The 14,457-nt window shown below is 42.9% G+C and overlaps 1 protein-coding gene across 4 annotated transcripts in view; it reads right to left on the reverse strand.

The window, feature by feature from the left end:
- The window catches only part of LOC306926106 (FYVE and coiled-coil domain-containing protein 1-like), a 52,489-nt gene that overhangs the window by 30,490 nt on the left and 7,542 nt on the right, over positions 1-14,457 (reverse strand). For all 4 annotated transcript variants that reach the window (XR_013790371.1, XM_079505367.1, XM_079505366.1 and 1 more), the window contains exons 4-6: positions 8,321-8,446; positions 1,631-1,737; positions 317-460 (exon numbers count right to left, since the gene is read on the reverse strand). Coding sequence is in view for 3 of the 4 variants with exons in the window: in XM_079505367.1 (XP_079361493.1) it covers positions 317-460; positions 1,631-1,737; positions 8,321-8,446 (377 nt within the window). In the remaining variant the exon portion in view is untranslated. The remainder of the gene's footprint in view (positions 1-316; positions 461-1,630; positions 1,738-8,320; positions 8,447-14,457) is intronic.

The raw sequence follows: 14,457 nt of genomic DNA on the forward strand, positions 1-14,457 counted from the left end.
CAGTAAGGAGGATGAGACTAGCTGGCCACTGCCACCGACACCAACAACTCCCGGCCAAAAAGCTTGTACTGTGGGAACCAACACACGGGCATCGATCGAGAGGACGTCCCACACCTACCTATTGTGGACGTACTAAAGAAAGATGCTGGTACAGAAAGCACAAATGAGCTGGCCAGATGTATGGAGAACCGAGATGACTGGAGACGCCGACGGAGGGCTCGTCTGAGGACGACGTAGAGAGAGAGACTAGCTTCTGAAATCTGTGTGTGCTGCATGTAACACAACGAGACAGCGACGCAGCGTGTAGACTGGTTACCTCGCAAAGGTCGGCCAATCTGCGTCGAGGTCGTGACCCCTGGCCGCCACGTCAAATTGGATCTGGTTGAGCTCGTAGAGGTGGTTGATGATGTCAGCGGTGAGGTGGGACTTGAGGAACGGACTGCGAGCGTAGTACCAGTCACTGAGCGTGGAGAGAGAGAGAGAGAGAGAGAGAGAGAGAGAGAGAGAGAGAGAGAGAGAGAGAGAGAGAGAGAGAGAGAGAGAGAGAGAGAGAGAGAGAGAGTAGCGCTGTCACCATCATGGAATTCTACTTGGCAATTAATTGTCATGCAAATAATTATACGATTTCATTGATATTACATTACATTGATTACATTTGTATTCTATCTAGCATCTACTGTAAATAGCCAACAAGTGCGTACTGGTCTGAAGAGATTACATTTTAGACTGTGGCAGAAGGAGTGAAGAGTGACTCTGCCATTCCTGACTTGAGTGACTTCACCCCCATTTCCCCAGCTTGTGCATGAATTCACAATTGACATCATCCATTTAGAACATTTCTCCTCCTATAAATTTTAAAACCTAATTTATCCAGTGTGAGCAAAACTGTGGCTCATAGTTCCACTACTTTCTAGTACAGAGCTACAGTGTACTGTATGAGCCATGGTTTTAGACAGTGTGGCTCCCAAACCTTTTAACTCAAGACCCAAAAGAGAAACTCTAAATGTTAATAATTATGTTATACCCACACTAGTGAAAATAGCGTGTCACAACAAATATTTACCCGTGAACCCATAAAAATTGGTCCGCAACCCAAACATGAGTCCCGACCCATTGTTTGTGAAAACACTGGTTTAGCTCACCCAGTACAAATGCAGCTTTACACCACTGTAGCCTTGTCCAGTACAGCAGTTGTCCCCCATAACTAACCTTGTCCAGTACAGCAGTTGTCCCCCATAACTAACCTTGTGCAGTACAGCAGTTGTCCCCCATAACTAACCTTGTGCAGTACAGCAGTGGTCCCCCATAACTAACCTTGTGCAGTACAGCAGTGGTCCCCCATAACTAACCTTGTGCAGTACAGCAGTGGTCCCCCATAACTAACCTTGTCCAGTACAGCAGTTGTCCCCCATAACTAACCTTGTGCAGTACAGCAGTTGTCCCCCATAACTAACCTTGTCCAGTACAGCAGTTGTCCCCCATAACTAACCTTGTGCAGTACAGCAGTTGTCCCCCATAACTAACCTTGTCCAGTACAGCAGTTGTCCCCCATAACTAAACATGTGTATACTATGCGGTGCTTGTTTGTATTTGTGCTTCCAAGGAGTGCACGGACGACGTCCTCTCTCACCTGGTGACCTTCGGGTTAATGAGACACTGTTGCAGCGTGTCGGCCAGGCGCTGGTGGACCAACGAGTACCGAATGAAGGCCCTTCCTTTTCCCAGAGACGTCTTAAGCTGAAGACACACACACACACACACACACACACACACACACACACACACACACACACACACACACACACACACACACACACACACACACACGCACGCACACACACACGCACCATGAATTAACCCCCGGTTCCCATGTGACACCGTGACTTAGCAGTTGTGAGCAGAGCGTGAAGGACTTAGGAACTCAATAGTACACTGACTAGCAATATAAATTATTCTTTTAGACACTTTATAATGCAACAAAAATGTAGCCGTAATACCTTGTGTGTGTCCTCCACCCACCCCCCCCCTCCACCCCCCCCCCCCCCCCCCCCCCGCGCGCTGCTGAAGACGCAAGGAGCTCTTCTAAAAACACTCATCTGAGAGCGCTTGAGGGCAGAGCAATGTTTCAATGCTAGCAGTGTTGAGTATTCTAAAGAGCATTCTAACATAAAGTGGAATATTCTTCAATTAGCCCTTCGCTAAATCCCACCCCAAAAAGTGATTGTCCAATGCCAATCCAAATAGTTTAGCAACTGTTGCTATGCAGGTCAAGCTTTCACCACCTCATATAGCTGTCAATGTTATTTTGCGTGGCTGTGTTGTTGAACATATACACGGCTTAACGTCGAGAAAGTTACACGACTGACCCACCCAGGTGATGGCAATAATACTAATGTGCAACATGAAAACTCCTGTCGGCTGGTCGTTAAAAGTTGATTTCTCCCTCTGTCATTTCCTCGTATTTCTAGTTTAGTTAAATAATGTCATGCTCATTTGTCCAGTGCATGGCCTACTGCAGGCCAGGTTGACTAGATATAGAAGACATTTTGATGCTCTTGCTACTGAAATGATCGATTATTTATATGGAGAAATCCCGTCATTTAGGGGTGCATACTTAGTTTAGACTAGTCATTGGTTAGACATGGGTTAAGGTTAGGTTTAGGTGTGCTGCCCCGTGGGAGGTTAGGGTTAGGGTGAGGGTTTGAGATACAGTAGGTTGTAGTTGTAGGACTAATGACTGGTCTAACCAAATGACTAGTCTAAACTAAGTACTGTCTAAACTAAGTACTGCACCCGTCATTTAACATGCATCTCTATGGGGGAGAAGGACAGCTTGCCCTGTCTCCTCGCTGCTAACGTGCCTATTGGACAAGGGCGGGTTGGGGAGGGACTTAGCGAAGTAAAAATGCCAAATGTGCAGGCTCAGCTCCTGGGCGTAAATACGTGGCGCGCTTCCATTGAAAACAATTCATAACACACTCAAGACAAGGTGGACACCAATCTGGGAATCCCAGAGTGAAATATTCGGGAAAACAGCGACCCCTGTTGTTCCTCGAAATTCGATGCGAGGCAACTGTCTTGAGAGACTACTGTAGGTGGGACACAGACTCTAACTTCTGCTCCCTGGTTGTGACAATAACGTTGATTGATTGATGGATTGATTGACTGATTGATTGAAAATGTTATTAACAGATTGCAGAATGGGTGCAGTCCCAGTAAGGAAGGTACAGTACAGGTCAATCCAAAAACTGCTAAGAGGATAAAACCAGGAAAAAGCACTGAGACTAGTTTACATCAGGGTCCGCCATTTTCAACTCATCAAGACATTTAAAGACATACAAATATAATATACACATCTATGTAAAATAAAAAATAAAAATCATCAAATACAGTTAGAAAAGAGGGAACAGTATAGAAAAATAGATGAGTGGGGGGGAGGACTTTAACTTTTTTACAGGGGCCCGTTTTGAATTCACCCTTTGTCCGTGGTTCTCTTCGCACCCATTGGTTGCCGTTTCGTGGTTGGACAAAAATCCTTTCACTCCATCCACTACCATTGAAATAACATGTTTTACAGTTGCTTCGTATTGATATTCCAACAACTCTTATTTTAAACTTGGTGTCAGCAAAAAAGGAACATCACAGGTGCAGGCAGCATGGTGGACTGGGCATATCATGTTTTCAGTTTTTTCCTAAATTGATGTTTTAAGCTAATTCAACATAAACAAGGCGGAACCAGGGCGGAACAAGGCAGAAAGAGCCTGCTGGTTAGTCAGACCAATCAGAAGGCTGACGAATGGTGTGTCATGGATTTTCCCTCTGGGACAGCTTATAGTTGTGGAGCTATCTGTAGCCACTAGACCAGTGGTTCACTCCAAGGACCCCCAGTTTGACATGCATTAGTCTAAGGACCCGTATTTAATGGCATTTCTATCTCTGGGACCCCCAATTTATATTGTAAAATCAATGTTAATTTAACCCATTTTGACCTGAGATCAGATTCTAAAAATCGAGTGGCGCGCTATGAGCTTGTAGATCTGCTATTTTTCAATAGCTAAAGCATAACATAATGCTAACACCAAAAGGGGTTCCCACCCAAAATGGGTTAATGGCATTTCTATCTCCGGGACCCCCAATTTATATTGTAAAATCAATGTCAATTTAACTCTGAAATTGTACAAATGGAACCAAACGGACCCATTAGGGTCCGTTTGGTTCCATTTGTACACTCTCAAGAGTTACAGACCCATAAGGGTCCATTTGGTTCAATCAGAAGGCTGACAAATGGTGAATTGCAGCCGCCCGTAAGTGCTCTGTGAGAGCAGGAACAGAACATGAAGGTAAGGTAGTATACTGTGTGCACAAACAGTATGGCATGCAGCGGCGCTGACCTTTTCCTATAGCAATAGAGGATGTATACACGATTGTTGTGAAACTGCTAAGACAATTAAAGCAGAACATCCCAGTTCGTTTAACCCATTCAGACCTGAGGACGATTCGACAGATATGCCTTCTAAATCCGGACAGTATTCTGAAAAACCTATAGGTTTCTATGTCAGTCGTTCTCAAACATTTTCATTATCTAAGACCCCCACAACAAATATGTAATTTGCCTGCCGACCCCCCCATCTGAAAATATGTTGTTCCTTCCAGGGCTCGAACCCCCTCAGAAGCAAAGATTTGACTTAAAAACGTTCGCTCTGAAAGAATATATAATTCAAAGATTTGTGGCACATTTTCACAGATTTCTACAAAAATAGCAGCTCTACAAGCTCGTAAGCGAGGCACCGAGTGCCGCACTTACGAGCTTGTAGATCTGCTATTTTCCAAAAGCTAAAGTAGAGTAACAACATAATGCTTAAAACACCAACAGGAGTTCCACGTCCTGAATGGGTTAAGTTGAAAGGCCAATTAATGGCGAGACACGTCGCAGAGTGTCTGCCTGTGAGCCAAAGCTGCCCAATAACAGATGGGGACGGATTTAAGTAAGGAGAGGAGAATCAAAGATATAGCATAAGGACACCAGCTGGGGCCTTGAGCATATCATATCTATAACTGTGGCCTAAAAGAAACAGTGTCAGGAATATGGTGTTTAAATTAAACACCAGCTTGTGGCAGCAGCTCTTGCACACCACTTAAGGCGAAATGCTCACAAGGACTAGTAATTCACAGTTAAGTCATCGTCGGGGTCCAATATAATTACACTTGAAAAAGCTATATTTGAAAGCTTCTCGAATATATATATATATATATATCGATAAGCTAGAGAAATATTTAGTGTAGTTACTAATTATTATTCTAACTAAACACCAATGGCATAAATTGATCCAATAAATCGTAAAACTAAATATAGGAAATAGGAATAAGTAGTTACATTACATTACATTACAGTCATTTAGCAGACGCTTTTATCCAAAGCGACTTACAATAAGTGTATTCAACATAGGTAGGGAACAAAAACTATCACCAAGTCTTTAGTGCATTTTCTGCAAAAACAAGCAACCAAGAGTATACCTAGCGCTAAGGTAAAAGTGCAATATATCAGCTACCTATTTCCTTAAACAGATGAGACAAAATAGCTAAATCAAATGAGCATGAGCTAAAACAATTAAGTGTATCGACTAAACAAGATCCAATAAACAATACAACAATAGAAAACAAGCGTTCGTACAACTAGTTAACAACAAGTAGGTCAGGCAGAGAGGAAGGGTAGTGTTTCCTGAAGAGGTGGGTTTTCAACCTGCGGCAGTGACTCTGCTGTCCTAGTAGTTGTATTGTGAGTTGATAGATGATGATTGTTCCCCCTGCCCATAATGACTACAGGTGTAAATAAAGAGATGATTGTTCCCCCTGCCCATAATGACTACAGGTGTAAATAAAGAGATGATTGTTCCCCCTGCCCATAATGACTACAGGTGTAAATAAAGAGATGATTGTTCCCCCTGCCCATAATGACTACAGGTGTAAATAAAGAGATGTTGTTCCCCCTGCCCATAATGACTACAGGTGTAAATAAAGAGATGTTGTTCCCCCTGCCCATAATGACTACAGGTGTAAATAAAGAGATGTTGTTCCCCCTGCCCATAATGACTACAGGTGTAAATAAAGAGATGTTGTTCCCCCTGCCCATAATGACTACAGGTGTAAATAAAGAGATGTTGTTCCCCCTGCCCATAATGACTACAGGTGTAAATAAAGAGATGTTGTTCCCCCTGCCCATAATGACTACAGGTGTAAATAAAGAGATGATTGTTCCCCCTGCCCATAATGACTACAGGTGTAAATAAAGAGATGATTGTTCCCCCTGCCCATAATGACTACAGGTGTAAATAAAGAGATGATTGTTCCCCCTGCCCATAATGACTACAGGTGTAAATAAAGAGATGTTGTTCCCCCTGCCCATAATGACTACAGGTGTAAATAAAGAGATGTTGTTCCCCCTGCCCATAATGACTACAGGTGTAAATAAAGAGATGTTGTTCCCCCTGCCCATAATGACTACAGGTGTAAATAAAGAGATGTTGTTCCCCCTGCCCATAATGACTACAGGTGTAAATAAAGAGATGTTGTTCCCCCTGCCCATAATGACTACGGGTGTAAATAAAGAGATGATTGTTCCCCCTGCCCATAATGACTACGGGTGTAAATAAAGAGATGATTGTTCCCCCTGCCCATAATGACTACAGGTGTAAATAAAGAGATGTTGTTCCCCCTGCCCATAATGACTACAGGTGTAAATAAAGAGATGATTGTTCCCCCTGCCCATAATGACTACAGGTGTAAATAAAGAGATGATTGTTCCCCCTGCCCATAATGACTACAGGTGTAAATAAAGAGATGATTGTTCCCCCTGCCCATAATGACTACAGGTGTAAATAAAGAGATGATTGTTCCCCCTGCCCATAATGACTACAGGTGTAAATAAAGAGATGTTGTTCCCCCTGCCCATAATGACTACGGGTGTAAATAAAGAGATGATTGTTCCCCCTGCCCATAATGACTACAGGTGTAAATAAAGAGATGATTGTTCCCCCTGCCCATAATGACTACAGGTGTAAATAAAGAGATGATTGTTCCCCCTGCCCATAATGACTACAGGTGTAAATAAAGAGATGATTGTTCCCCCTGCCCATAATGACTACAGGTGTAAATAAAGAGATGATTGTTCCCCCTGCCCATAATGACTACAGGTGTAAATAAAGAGATGTTGTTCCCCCTGCCCATAATGACTACAGGTGTAAATAAAGAGATGTTGTTCCCCCTGCCCATAATGACTACAGGTGTAAATAAAGAGATGTTGTTCCCCCTGCCCATAATGACTACAGGTGTAAATAAAGAGATGTTGTTCCCCCTGCCCATAATGACTACAGGTGTAAATAAAGAGATGTTGTTCCCCCTGCCCATAATGACTACGGGTGTAAATAAAGAGATGTTGTTCCCCCTGCCCATAATGACTACAGGTGTAAATAAAGAGATGTCTGGTGGAATTTTAACCCATTTAGACCTGGGCGGATTTTTTTTTAAAGGCTTCTAAATCCTAACAGTTTTCTGAAAAACCTATATTTCTATGAATCAGTGGTTCTCAACCTTTTCCATGTTAATTAAGGACCCCCAGAATTATCTGTATTTGGCCACGGACCCCCATCTGAAGATATGTTGTTCCAGGGACCCCCCGTAGAAGCAAAGATTTGAGTTAAAAACGTTCGCTCTGAAAGAATATATATTCAAAGATTTGCGCCACATTTTCACGATCTTTCAAAAATAGCTACAAGCGCGGCACTCGTATTAGCTTGTAGATCTGCAATTTTTCAATAGCGAAAGTATAACATAATGCTTAAAAACACCAAAAGGGGTTCGTTCCTGTCCTGAATGGGTTAAAATAGTGCATTGTCCCTGTAAAACGAATCAATAAATAGTTTATTCTAAAGTCCCTGAGAGAAGAAGCCGCCCCTCCAAAGAAAAAATATTTTCTAAAGCATTTCATTCTGTGCTTTTTGGCGTTGTCCCAAAAAAAACACGAAGGGGCTAAAAGGCGTCTCTCAGAATAAACAGTCAATACTAGGATTGCTCAATAACTATGAGTTTACGGAACTAAGGCTATGATGAATGACACACGGGTTACGGTTAAGAGGCCACTATACTCTGAGCTCACCGATGTGGCGTTGCAGGAGAGATGGTCCGAAAGAAACAGGAACTATGCAAGTGAACTACCGTCACTGAGCCTTACCCGACAGACCTGAGGATTAGTTACACAGTCACTCTCTGTGTGTGTGTGTGTGTGTGTGTGTGTGTGTGTGTGTGTGTGGGGGGGGGGGATTACCTCAGGGATGGACTTGACAAAGCGGATGCCGTCATTAGCTCCTTTGATCTTAGCCAGGCAGTCACAGAAGTAATCCCAGTAGTCCTTCCTCTGTCCCAGAAAGGTTGTCTTCTCTTTCTGGTCGAACTGGAGGACGGACGGACAGACAGACAAACACAAAACATTACCCAGCAAGTTTACCTCAGTTCAGTGTCATGGATTTTCCCTCAGGACTGTACTGTATCTGTAGCCACTAGACACACATGCAAAAGAATTGTGATAATAGTATGTATCGTGATACTGCTGGAAAAAAATATTGTGATTATATTTTTCCATATCACCCACCCCTATCTCTGTGAATATAGTGTCAAATCCAATGTTAATTTAACCCAAATCAGATTCAAATAGGTGTCCTACCGGACACCAGGGTAACATTTCTCAATACAAGAGTAAAGAGACCACCTCTGACCAATGACCATTGCAGATGTCCTCGATCATATATTGGTTAAATACATTTGTATTCATTACAATAATCCTTGGTTGTAGCTTCAAGGCAAGGCAAGGCATGTTTACTTCTATAGCATATTTCAATAACAAGCAATTTACATAAACATGAAGCATTGAGAGGTGGTTTTAGATATTTTAGATTTTAGCAGTGAGCCCAGTGTCTCTGATGTCATGGACACTGGGCTCACTTTCTTCCTGGACTACATGTTGTCTCAGTAAGACAGCCCTCCCCCTATCCACAAGGAGGAGCAGTGCACCAAAGCATTATGGGAATTGTAGTCCAGGAAGGAAGTGAGCCCAGTGTCCATGACATCAGATTCAGAGACACTGGGCTCACTGCTAAAATCTAAAACCACATATTACACACATAAAGACCCCCAGGAAAGTGTTCTAAAATCTTCTAAACGTCATTGACAGGTGTGACAGGTGGTTACTGAAATTAAATCCAGATAAATGTAAACAGTTGCACATTGGGAAAAAAGTGACAACTTGGCTAATTATACAGTTGGAGATCTAGTGATTCATCAAGTAGAGGAAGAAAAGTATATAGGGGTGGTGGTTGATAATTCACTAGAATTTGAAATGCACATCTCTGAAAAGTAAAAAAGGCAAACTCCATGTTGGCGATAATAAGAAGAACCTTTTTAAATTTACGTAAAGAACTATTTATGCCATTATATAAATCCTTGGTGAGATCACATCTTGAATTTGCAAGCTCAGTCTGGTGCCCTTACAAAATCAAATACATAGAGAAAATAGAGAAGGTTCAGAGAAGGGCTACTAAATTAATACCAGGGTTGAAAGAAGTGCCATATGAAGAAAGGTTAAGACACTTACAGTTACCAACGTTAGTGTACAGGAGGCACAGAGGAGATATGATCGTAGCCTGGCTAATAAGCCAGACCGAATCAGCCGTTGGCAAAATAAATTGCCTGCCGGCAGATTACGGTTAAATTACGGTCTGGAGAGGCTCAATTGTACGCCCATTTCCTACACCAGAGAACTGGTGTGGCCAATCGGGACACGGTATGCAATATGGGCGGGCTTTGGTACAGTGACGATCAATGCTTGAGACCTTTGACTGACCAATTGCGTCAAAGAGAAAATGTTTGAACCCGCCCCCCGGGAAACAAGATCCATACACAGGGTTGGGATTCGTTAGGATTTTAACGATTCCGGATCCCTCTTAACGGTTCCGGTTCCTAACGGTTCTCTTAACGGATCCTAATATTATTTTTTCCCCCTTTTTTCTGACATAGATTATGCTTATATTATAACTAACCTAACCAAGTACATAATAAACACAAATTCATTAATTCAATTATTGAAAATGCACTTTACAATTATGAGGTGGCACTATAATTTAAACTTCACCACCACCACCACCAGCTAGACACCAGAACAATATCATTGTTGCAATTTGTACTGTATATTGCAATTTGTACTGTATATTAAATATAGCCTACAGTACACATTGCAATAATGATATTGTTGTGGTGACAAATGTTGTCTTTAATGTTCAGATTAATTTAATATGAAGGACCCCTTACCCTAATGGAAACAAGCCATAGTGCTTTCTTGGATTATAAAATCCTCTTAGCAGACCTTGTATTGAACTGTAGGCTACGTTCCTGTGCTTTTTTCTGCAAACCGTTTATAAAGTAATCAATCTATGGAGGTATATGCACCTAAACGCTGGGCTCTCAACAGCCACGCGATTAATTTAGAGCCAAATCAAAAGCAGTTGAGTTGCTTATAAGTGCAGACAAATTGATTTGGCTCTATACTATAGTTAACGTGATTCATAAAATATCAGACAGAAAGACGTCGAGTCATTGGCGTTCTAAATTAACACCATTAACAACAGTTGTACAATACCCCTAATGAAAAGCTCTGTAGACGTTAGTTTTCTAGACGTTAGTTTTCTATTACGTTACTAGCCTGGGGAAAGTAAACCAGCCTTGCATCAGATCGTCCGTCGCCAGCTGTGGGAGTGCAGGCACGGCTTTCCGCATGGCTCACAAACGCGATGTGCCTAGATTATTCTCGTGAGTTGTGGACTCGTGTAGGCATATTGATTTTGAGATGTTTCCTCAATGTGGACGTGGTGCAAAACTGCAACTGGTACAAGTTGCAACAACCTTTGCAGCCAGGGAACTATAGCACCCCACTCACTCACTCATGTAGGTGGGGTGACGTCACCCCAGTAACTTGGCTCTGCTTGCATGCATGCACAGACACAGCGGAGCTAAATGACGACTGATGAGATCCGTTTGGGGAACCGTTAATAAAAAAAACTATGGAACCGGCTCCGGATCCGCAATGTCGGAACCGGGTCTGAAATGGACCCGGTTCAGAATCCCAACCCTAAGACACAAATACCACACGACAGTGTGATTTGAGTCTGGCTTATTAGCCAGGCTAATATGATCGAGGTCTATAAACTTGTTCACCAGATATATGACTTTACAGCCGAGCCTGTTGTCCATTTTTGGGACAGCAGGTATGAGTTGAGAGGAAATTCTCTTAAACTCTTACCACTAAATTGTCATTCAGAAAAGAGAAAGAATTTCTTTACACTTAGAGCTGTCAGAGCATGGAATAAACTTCCGGAGGAAGTGGTCCAGGCTCCTTCAGTCAACACTTTTAAGAATAGACTTTGGTCAACAAAAGATTTTTTATATAACTATAGGGCTGGATTGTAAGGTCATAGACTGGTAAATACGGGACTTTGAAACTGTATTATGTATAGATATAAGAAAAAAACAGAGTGCGGGTCCACATGAACTTGTTGAAAATACGAATGCATATTTGTATGTACTTGTGAATTTTAATAATGTATTTATGTCTGTTATGAGTCTGGCGTAGAGGATTTCATCCTGTGCTGGAAATCTTTTCAATAAATTTCAATACATTTAACATATATGTTTTTGCAAAAAGGGTGAAGTGTCCCTTTTAGACACTGAGGGCCTTATTTTATCTTATGCCTTATCTATTTGTAGAAAAACTAACAGAATAAGGTAATATAATAGTCTGAATAATAAAAGCAAGATATATTTAGCTGGGTGGGGGGGGGGGGGGGGGGGGTTGCACAACCAAATGATGCACAAACTATTTATGGGACTTTTAACCAATTCTGGACAGGATCCCCTTTTGGTGTTTTAACTAAGCATTATGTTATACGTTAGCTATTGAAAAATAACAGATCTACAAGCTCATAGCGCGCCACTCGAGCTTGTAGGTCTGCTATTTTTGAAAAATCGTAAAAATGCGGCACAAATCTTGAATATATATTCTTTCAGAACGAACGTTTTTTTTATTTCGGCGTCAGGCCTAAATGGGTTAAAATACTGATGGCAGCACTGGACCCAGTTTCATCATTGATGTGTCGTGGTTGTAGTTCCTTCTTCTCATTTCCTTGTATCAAACCAAGTTCCCTTTCTTCAAAACACAGTTGTTACTAATAATGACACATACATTTTCCATTTAACATGAAGAAAAAAAAAGGACGTTGCCATTCTGCATGTGTCGTGGTGACCCCAACAGCATTGTGTGGTTTTATTCTGCATGTCTCGTGGTGACCTCCCCAACACCAGCGTGTGGTTCTCGTGGTGACCTCCCCAACACCAGCATGTGGTTCTCGTGGTGACCTCCCCAACACCAGCGTGTGGTTCTCGTGGTGACCTCCCCAACACCAGCGTGTGGTTCTCGTGGTGACCTCCCCAACACCAGCGTGTGGTTCTCGTGGTGACCTCCCCAACACCAGCGTGTGGTTCTCGTGGTGACCTCCCCAACACCAGCGTGTGGTTCTCGTGGTGACCTCCCCAACACCAGCGTGTGGTTCTCGTGGTGACCTCCCCAACACCAGCGTGTGGTTCTCGTGGTGACCTCCCCAACACCAGTGTGTGGTTCTCGTGGTGACCTCCCCAACACTAGCGTGTGGTTCTCGTGGTGACCTCCCCAACACCAGAGTGTGGTTCTCGTGGTGACCTCCCCAACACCAGCGTGTGGTTCTCGTGGTGACCCCAACACCAGCGTGTGGTTTTTGAACATTTTTCGTCTTAGTTTTAGTCGACGAAAACAACAGTGCTGCAAAGATCTGCCCAGATATCAGTGTGTCGTTCCTTATAGCAGTGGTTTCTGACCAATGACCATTGCAGATGTCCTAGTTATATTGCATTAACCTACTCGATCATATGGATTGGTTAAATACATTTGTATTCATTACAATAATCCTTGGTTGTAGCTTCAAGGCAAGGCAAGGCATGTTTACTTCTATAGCATATTTAAATAACAAGTAATTTACATAAACATGAAGCATTGAGATGTGGTTTTAGATATTTTAGATTTTAGCAGTGAGCCCAGTGTCTCTGATGTCATGGACACTGGGCTCACTTTCTTCCTGGACTCCCCCTATCCCCAAGGAAGAGCAGTGCACCAAAGCATTATGGGAATTGTAGTCCAGGAAGGACGTGAGCCCAGTGTCCATGACATCAGAGACACTGGGCTCACTGCTAAAATCTAAAATATCTAAATCCACATATTACACACATAAAGAACCCCAGGAAAGTGTTCTAAAATCTTCTAAACGTCATTAACATATATGTTTTTGCAAAAAGGGCGAAGTGTCCCTTTTAGACACTGAGGGCCTTATTTTATCTTATGCCTTATCTATTTGTAGAAAAACTAACTGAATAAGGTAATATAATAGTCTGAATAATAAAAGCAAGATATATTTAGCTGGGGGTGGGGGGGGGGGGTTTCACATCAACCAAATGATGCACAAACTATTTATGGGACTTTTAAAATACTGAGAATACTGGACCCAGTTTCATCATTGATGTGTGGTTGTAGTTCCTTCTTCTCATTTCCTTGTATCAATCCAAGTTCCCTTTCTTCAAAACACAGTTGTTACTAATAATGACACATACATTTTCCATTTGACATGAAAAAAAAAAAAAAAAAAAAGAACGTTGCCATTCTGCATGTGTCGTGGTGACCCCAACAGCATTGTGTGGTTTTATTCTGCATGTCTCGTGGTGACCTCCCCAACACCAGCATGTGGTTCTCGTGGTGACCTCCCCAACACCAGCGTGTGGTTCTCGTGGTGACCTCCCCAACACCAGCGTGTGGTTCTCGTGGTGACCTCCCCAACACCAGCGTGTGGTTCTCGTGGTGACCTCCCCAACACCAGCGTGTGGTTCTCGTGGTGACCTCCCCAACACCGAGCCATGAGGCCCATAGGGCAGGAGCCTATCTCCTGTTTCTGTAGCATGAGGCAGATTGATGTACAAGTACACCCCCTGGACATGACGCTAGTATGTCGCAGGGACTTACCCCCAATCCAACCCTTGATGCTGAGTGTCAAGCAGGGAGGCACTGGGTCCCATTTTTTAGAGTCTTTGGTATGACCCAGCCGGGGATTGAACCCCGACCTCCCAGTATCAGGGCGGACACTCTAACCACAAGGCCACTGAGCAGGTCAAGGACCCTAGGTTTGACCTGAATTAGGCTACGGACCCCCATGTAACGGCATTTCCATCTGGCAAACATGCTGTCCCCTTTGGTGTCTTGCTCCCCTACTGTTCTCTCTCTGCTCCCTCTAGGAGACATCATTAACACAATCAGGGCCGGGGTGCCTTCAAAATAGG

Source organism: Electrona antarctica (genome assembly GCF_951216825.1).
Source record: "Electrona antarctica genome assembly, chromosome: 1".
NCBI classification, from domain to species: Eukaryota; Metazoa; Chordata; class Actinopteri; order Myctophiformes; family Myctophidae; genus Electrona; species Electrona antarctica.